Source organism: Kryptolebias marmoratus, linkage group LG6, assembly GCF_001649575.2.
Source record: "Kryptolebias marmoratus isolate JLee-2015 linkage group LG6, ASM164957v2, whole genome shotgun sequence".
Classification (NCBI taxonomy): Eukaryota; Metazoa; Chordata; class Actinopteri; order Cyprinodontiformes; family Rivulidae; genus Kryptolebias; species Kryptolebias marmoratus.
This window is the reverse complement of record NC_051435.1, coordinates 4,454,099-4,462,517: the sequence shown is the minus strand read 5'-3', so window position 1 is coordinate 4,462,517 and position 8,419 is coordinate 4,454,099. Positions and strand designations below refer to the sequence as shown.

The following is an 8,419-nucleotide window of genomic DNA, read 5'->3' as shown; positions in this document are numbered from 1 at the left end:
TGAAGGTTTTCCCAGAAAAATTTACTATTTCTGTAACAATGGAGAACAAGTCAAAAACATAACTGATAATACAAAAGAATATGCATTTTATACATACAGTATGTAAACCTAGACCTGTTTGTTTTTGAAGCACAGTGGTCACAGAAATAACTGGCTTATTTTTTTAGTGGAATGGACTGTAACAATGATCAGGCATCAGAATGGAGCCCTTTAAAAAGTCCATATGTGACAAAAGAAACAAGAAATATCACCAAAGTGCCCAAAAATCTCCAATCTCCAAATGTCACATCCTGCCCAGATTTCAAACAACGTCCATTGTGTTGTTGCAGTTTACAAAGCGCCCTACTAAAACAGTTTCTACATAAATACAATCAAATCTAACATATGCAATATATATATATTTTTTCTAAAATAAGTTGCATGTTCCAGGTTTGATGAGTCCAGATGCTACAGGTAGAAGTACAACATGGAGAGCACCAGAATTCTGCTCAACAAGAAATCGAACTGCGGTAAAAGAGACAGTTTGGATACAGTGAAAGTACTAACGTCCTTCAGTGCTCATTCCCTTGTGCTGGTATGTGGCTGGGGACGGACGGACAGACAGACAGGTAGGCAGTGCATGCAGGCAAACAGATCATGCAGAGACAAATAAAAAAAAAATAAAACACAAAAACGGAGTGAAGTGAGGTCAGGCCACACAAATGAAACTAACAGTCCGAATAAAAGCAGTTCTGCCTCCTAATAAATTGACATTAAATGGAATGTAGGCTCTTTTTTGTCTTTTTGGTAACTGGACATTGTTTTAAGACTAACTGTGAAGACAGATGGCCAGACGGTGCTAGTTTTGGCTGCGTTTGAGAAACCAAAGCAGGAAAGCCGCGACTGGCACTGATGCACAAAAGTTCTGGGAAGTTTCCCCTCAAACGTATGAACATGTGCAGAGATGTTCGTGGCTTCAACGTGAAATGATGTTCAGCACAGGTCTCCACCTCAAACAACATAACACAAGTGATTGCATCAAATAAGAAGAGGGAATGTAGAGAGAAACACAAACCAGTGATGATTCAGATTTACAGTGCCCTGCTGCAGATGCCGTCTCCACTACATTCTGAGTTTACAGTCAACTATTTACAGCAAACAGTTTCACGGCGACACACACTCCCTGTTCTGGAATAATTACCCCAAAAAAGGAAGAAAACACATGAAAGAGCCTACATTATAACACATCCATAGGTGACATGAGTGTTTCTTTTAGCTGCGTTATTTTTATGCTATTAGAATTTGAATACATTCAGTCAAAATGTAAAAAAGTGACTTTTTTAAGAAAACTTCAACTAATATATATCATTACATAACAATGTAAGATGGATAAGTGTTCTTTCAATTGGTCCTTAAAAAGCAGAATTTAAAAGTAAAGATTTGGTCTCTTATTAGCACTGTAATGGATCAGGGTGTTAGGGTGCAGGTATGAACCACAGGTTAATAATAAGATTAATCAATCAGGAATTTAAATTAAAACTCAGATAAGCCTGAGAAGTGATGTGGATTTGTTGCATTACATCATGTTTTTCTTATAAACAAGACCAAATTATAGAAAGATGCACCCTAGAAGTTAAAAAATGACATTGAAAACAAGATGATAGTTCAAGTGGGGTTCTGTGGAAAGATTATGAACACTGAATATCTTACCTGTTATAGATAGCTCTTTGAGCAAACTTATTTTGGAGAAAAAGTTGATTTCCAATCAGGCTAGTTTGAGAGAAGCTGGGACCAAAGTGGTTTACTGTGTATAAAAACTTAAAAAATGTCATAGTGTTTCATAAAAAGCACTGTTTTAAGAAACTTTACATTCTTATTTCAACAACAACTTTGATAATCCAGGTGGATGTGCCCCACGCTGCAGAAGAAATGCAAAATGCACTTGCAATCAACCGTAGAATTTTATGTAATTAATGGTAAAGCAAAACTGGCAGGAAATAGCCTTTGCATAAATGAAAATTTTGAGACTGGTCTTGTTTTAGGATGGCAGCAATCCACTTTGGTCTTGACTCCACTCAGACTACATGTTAGCTCATTAATCATATCAGAATAAAACTCTGTTTCTGCAAACTGAGTCACTTTAAAGAGCTGTCTACAACAACTGTTCATAAGTTTGTACCACAGAACCCCACTTAAACCAAAAGAGGAAGAGGACCAAATGTAAGGAGACAGATCAAATTTCTTTCTGACTGGTGCAGAAAGTTTTAAACCAATTGATGCCACCCAAAGATCTGTGTTTTTTTCTACAAGAACAGCTAAACATGTAACATCAAAAAGTACAGAGTGGTACAGATATGCGCATGGATAAGAGAGGCATACTGTAACAGTGTTGTGGTACCCATTGGATAAATAAAGTGGAAAACCATCACTGCTGAACAACAAATAAGAAAAAAATCAGCTGAACTTTTAACCAACTGTAACGAAGGACAGTAGAGGTGTCTTCAGTGACATCTTAAAAGAGCCAACTGCATGTACAGCTGAAGCAAAGTGTGGTTTTTCAATGCCAACTTCAAAACAATATCAAAGTATTCAGTATGTATAGATATATAATATATCCTTTGTTTTATATATAAATCTACTATGAACAGACGGTAAATACACAATAGTCCATCATTTTACAAAGTAGAAACAGCTGCATCCCAACATTCCCCCTAAAATCCTGAACCCAGAAATAGATTCATAATGTCCACTTGAACCCTCACTTGTTGTGAAGTCAGCCAGCTTTACATTGAAAATGAGAGTGATGTGTGAGGAATTAAAGAAAAAATCAGCACAAGTAGTCCCTGGGGCATGTGGCAGGAATCTTCAGGAGATCAGTGTCGTATGTACAGTAAACAACCACAGTTCGCTGAATAAAAAAATTAAATAAAATTAAAAAAAGGTCAGAAGGTAGTTTTCCAGAAGATCGACCACAAGTTGGAAATGTGGTTAAAATGACAAAGATTGCTGTCTAGTGTGGATGATGCAGTTTGACTGAAAACCTCAGACTAATTAAACCTTACTGACATCTAGTGGTGATTTTGCAGATTGCAACTAACAGAATAACTCAAATCCCATCTTTTGAAATACTTCAGCTAAAGGTCTGTCATCACAAACATAAATACCTTGTTCCAATTTAAATAAAAACATATTTTGTTTTGTAAAGTTACATTTCTGCAGATAAATCCATCTTATACCAGACATTTTCAGTTTTCTTTAGCTTAAACTTTTTACAGGAAGGGGCTTGTAAATATAGTGCTCTATATTTGGTCTTATAAGAACTAAAATTAAAACTTCAGATGAATAGGCTTCATTAATGTGTTTATACTTTTTTATATTTCTGCAGAACAGCGTGTATTCATCTGTCTATGAGCAGACAGACATATTCACACACCTGCTTCTCAGCACCTGACATTTGGGGAGCAGATGTGCTTAATAAAAGCCTGAAGATGTTAAACCAGCTGCGAGAGCCTCGGCAGCACAAGAATACCCCTCTGGAAAATCCCAGGTGGGATAGCAAGAGGGCTGGGTAAACAAATTACCCCATATGAGAATAATTACGTCCCTCCATAATCTTTAAAAAGTGACACAAACTCTACTGTCACAGCCAAGTCATGGTTGTACTGAACTGTGTTTGTCATGTCCAACTTGTGGCTGGGAACTACCTTCAAGGCTGAAAATAAGAGAAAAATGCAAAGATGGAGGGAGAGACAGTAGGCTGGCTGCAGGAAAATAAAGGTAAACATGCCAAGATTCTCCACTCTATGTGCCAAAAACATGCCAGGCAGCCAGTGCCTTACCAGGAGAGGAAAGTCTGAGGGGATCTGTCGAAGAGGCCTCCATCCAATTTCTGTTTTTAAGGCAAAGCTCTCTAAATTGAGTTAAACAGCAAACCCACCTAACCTAAAAAAGAAAAGGCACAAATGCTCAGTCTTTGACTGCCAGAATCCAGGCAATCCGCCCACCTTTCCCATCTGCAACTTTATCTTGCAAGAACGCAGAAAATTTAACAACTTCGTTTCAGTCGGATATCTTTAAAAAGCAGGAATCCATCCTCAGTGCAGAGTCACGATTACAACAGCTCCGGTGGTTCTGATAAGAGTGTGAAGATTAAGAGAAAGCACAAAAAACTGCCGTATCTGCGTGTACTTTTCAGACCAGCAGTGAAAAAGTAAATGTCTAATGTTTGTTTTTTTTAAAAGCACTGGCAGTCGAGGCAGCCGCTGTGAAATAACTGACTCAACCTTTGAATGTCCGACGCCATCAAGTGCAACACGTTTGCGTGGACTGTCCTGTGCACTAGTGATGGGTAAAAGCTCGTCTTCAGCTTCTTCTGAGTGACACTTTTGTCAGCTCTTCTCGTTGTCTTTCAGTAAGACGGTAGTGATTCGAACGAGGAATCTATGGACCAAAGTTAAACGCTGGTCTGAGTGGTCGAAGGCTAACTACGTTTTCGTTTTACATTGGAGCTTCCTCTTCCATCGGTTCCTCTTCAGCCCTACAAAAAGAGGATTGATATTTACTGAGGAGGTGGTAAACTTCTGAACAGTGAATGTGTTAAAATATAACACACCACAAACCTCTTTCTGATGTGCTTGTTAGCGACAGACAGTGAAGCCATAGCAGAGACAGTTTCAGCTTCCTCGGTGTCTCGCTGCAGAGCTTCACTCAACGAAGAGCCGAGTGTGGAGGCAGATCGCTGCAGCGAGCGCCAGTATTTACCTGCAGGAGAACAATCAAATGCAACAGCTGTTTCACTGGAACATCGATGTGCAAGTGCTGTGTTTATGGATGCACAATTATGGATAAAATGGTTGTAAAATAAAGTGCAGGGTCTACAGACACACTAACTGCTTAGTTAAGCTAATATCTCTGGGCTGCTGGCAACTAGAAAGCAAACAGCATTCAAAAGAGAGCCTCCAAGGTGTCTCAAATTGTTTGCAGGGGTCTCAGTTTCCTTATGTGAGTCACAGAGACTTGAAGTTCTGCCACTTTAACTTTGAACATGTTCAAAAAAACGTGTGCCACAAATTTTCTCTCAAAACCAGTTGTAACATCTTCCCGGGTGTCTCAAAAACTATGGCTGTGTGGGAGCTCTCCTCTGACCCAAAACATGTCCAGGTCTGAAAGCCTGCCAATGATAAACAATAATAATTAAATCTGGTCTAAATCTGTCTATCTTCATATCAACAGTGTACTCCAGTAGATTCAATCCTGTATGAGGGTGCAGCCGTGCACACAAAACTAAGGCCTGTCGTGCAAAACACAGCTGCGTGGTTCAGGGGTTGCAAACACTCAGAATTCTGTGAGACTGAAACAAAAAATAAATCTTTTATTTCTCACAATTCTGAGTCACCAACTAGTCTCCAACAATCCCAGCCCGGTGACATACTGGCTTTAACAGATGAAGACTATGTGCAATTTATGTGTGCACCGTTTTCAAACCTGCTGAGATAGTTTGAACTTTTATTTTTATTTTCTTTTTTTTGCAAACTGCATGAGTGAATTATATGGAATGCCACTGTTTTCAAAAGTTTTCCCTTTTTAAATAGTAATGAAGAAAACGTCTCTGTGTTTCATCAGGACACCTTAAGGCTTTAGGAAGTTGGTTTCACATTATGTTTATGTTTTGTAATGCTAGATAAATAAGATGTTGATGAGTTCATAGGATGGTTAAACTGCAGTATTACATATGCACACGTGGCTGGCTGGTTAATAAAAGTGATTTACTCACCGTGAACTTCGATTACTCTCTGCATAGAGTGCACAGCGTTGGCATTTGGTCTCTGCTGAAGCACCTCATACGGAATGGGATCCAACTAAACAACAAGCAAAAACAAAACAGAAATCACTGAAAACATTTCCAGATTTACTTTGCTTAAATTAATCCTGATGAACTTTTTTCCACAGCATCAACATCACGAATTAGTCAAATCTGACTGAAGATATTTTTACTACAATATTAAATATTAGTGAATTTATTCGTGGATATAATAGTCACCGCTACACACAGTAACAATTTCTACAAATGTGCCTGACAGGTGTTCAGAAAGATTGCTCCAAAACCCCTTCCATGGGTCCCTCATGATTTATAGGATCATTTTTGAAAAGTGGACCACAACCCACTGTTGGGCCGTCCAAGAGGTTGGGAACAATCTCAGGCTGCTGACACAATAAAAAATCTTCCTGCAGATGCACACCTCCTCCCACTCACTGACAGCTTTGCTACTTTTTGACACAAACTACACAGTGAGCTTTGTTCTGAATCCGACTCTAAGGACATGTATGGGTGTACGCAGATGCAAAAACTTGGAAAGTGCTTGTTCACACAAACACACACACACACACCTCGGCAGATAGGGCTAAGTCTATGAAATTCTTCAAGCCACAGAGTTATTCCCTGAAGTGCCTTCCTAACCCAGAATGATTTAATTTCCCCTTTGGCCGACTGCTCATACAACGCTTTCTCATCCTATTTTGTTCAACAGGCTCATTTAGCTCCACATTCCAGCAAAGACAACACACATCCCTTTTCTGCTCTGTCATAACCCCAGCGGAATAACGCGCCAACATGTAAACATGGAAAGAGAGGCATGAATAGAAAGAAAAAGAGGAAAAAAAAAAAACGAGGTTTGGCTTGACATTTTGGGAGCAGGATACCGTAGAGAAAAAGGAAAAAGTCATCCTCAGTTTGTCTCGCATGGCCAAGACTTAAAGTTTTCTTTTAATTAAAACAAATAGAGTATGGGAGGGGACCATGGGCCGAGGGAAGAAGGCAGTTGGGGGAGTCGGATACTTTAATCCTGCTGTGGCACGACAGGCTACATCATGAACTCAGGAACGGGCCGAGGTGCATGCAAACATACAGTTCTGTGCACCGCCAGTTACATCAACTTATCTGCTATTTGACCAACTTTTACCTAAGACAATGCACACATTTTCAAACAACAAAGTAATGAAAGCCATGACCGATCTCCTACATAAACTTTGCCCAACAAAAACCCTCAATCATTAGTGTTTTGACAAAAAGAGGACGGTTGGCCTTTCGCATCTTTAAATATTTGAAACCTCTACTATTGGTTTAAACTTCTAGTTGCATGCACGTGTCAAAGCACTTGTCTTTAGAGTCAGAAAAAATAGAAGGGTGAGGTTTGAATCCTGCTTGCTTTTGGTGATGACTGTTGCCATCAGAAATGCCCGCTTTAGAAAGAGACAGCCAAGAAAAGTCATCAGCGAGACTAAAACTGACGTGTATTAAATGAACTCTGTCTAAAAGTGGCGTATTACTGTTACTGTGGCTAAGGGGGAGACAGCAGAACTTATTCATCACTCCCATCTCAAAATTTCCACATTGGAAGACTCAAAACTATCAAGTGCTTCTCCAAGTTTCCGGCTGCAGCCGTCGACCACCACAACCCGAGCCGGTCCCAGCCCTGCTGACCCAGCTTCCCCCTCAGGTCCTAGTCAGAGAGAGGTCAGGGGTGCTCTGGGGTTTGATGGAGTTCACCTTGGAGCAGGGCTGGACTGGGGCAGCTTGTCAGTTTGATTGGCAGCCGGGCCTCACACTTATAAACTTTAATGACTCTTGTCATGGTACCCCAGGGGCCCCCCGGTCAGCAGGTACGGTAAAGACAAATATGAGCTCGCACACATGCCAGAGTACTATGAACAAGCCTACATTTGTGAATGACATCATCCGTGGCAACGTTTCAGTTTATTTGACTTTGTGGTCTTGGATGTGCTTTTAGTTGGACATCAAATGTGTTGCAGTCTTTGAGAGAGACAGGGTGAAAGATGTCCTTCGGGCTGCTGATCTCTGAGGACGTCCACATCTCTGTGTGCGATGCAGCCATCACACAAAGCACAAGGCCTAGCCAACAAAACCGAGACACCGTGGAAAGCCATGAGCTGAGCGAGAGGAATGTGCTCCGGTAAAAACATTCCTGAGGGAGGCTCAAACCAAAACAGTGGAAAGAGGAGGAATTCCACTTGTTCAGCAAAAGAAAAAGTGCACAAGGCATCCATTGTTTACGGTTTCGTCCATGCGTATATTGGCGGCTGCTAAAATCGTCTGATTACGTTATACCAACTGAACAAGGTAATCATGAGCATTGTGCAAAACAGGTGATCTTTTCCAGATAAAGGCGTAGATTTGCTTTGGATTTGTGGGGAACAGCCGGGCCCAAAGGGCGACAGGTGAAGTCGAGCGTCTTACTGTAACTGGAGCGCAAACACACCTAATAACCCCACAGACAGCTGGTAACAATTAGCATATTAGCTTGTTGTTTATCAAATAATTGCTAACAACCATGGTTAGGAGTTGGCCAACATCTGTTTGTGAGCATTTACCAATTAGTCCAGAGTTCAGAGTTGACTAGCGTAGCTGCAAATACATCATTCA

General features: G+C 40.4%; 1 protein-coding gene across 4 annotated transcripts in view; it reads right to left on the bottom strand.

Moving 5' to 3' along the window:
* hdac4 (histone deacetylase 4) overlaps window positions 1-8,419 on the bottom strand; it is a 108,121-nt gene continuing 99,702 nt past the window's right edge. For all 4 annotated transcript variants that reach the window (XM_017420732.3, XM_017420731.3, XM_017420733.3 and 1 more), the window contains 3 exons: window positions 5,753-5,837; window positions 4,599-4,740; window positions 1-4,516 (listed from right to left, as the gene is read on the bottom strand). In XM_017420732.3, coding sequence (XP_017276221.1) covers window positions 4,477-4,516; window positions 4,599-4,740; window positions 5,753-5,837 — 267 coding nt within the window. In that variant the 3' untranslated portion in view covers window positions 1-4,476. The remainder of the gene's footprint in view (window positions 4,517-4,598; window positions 4,741-5,752; window positions 5,838-8,419) is intronic.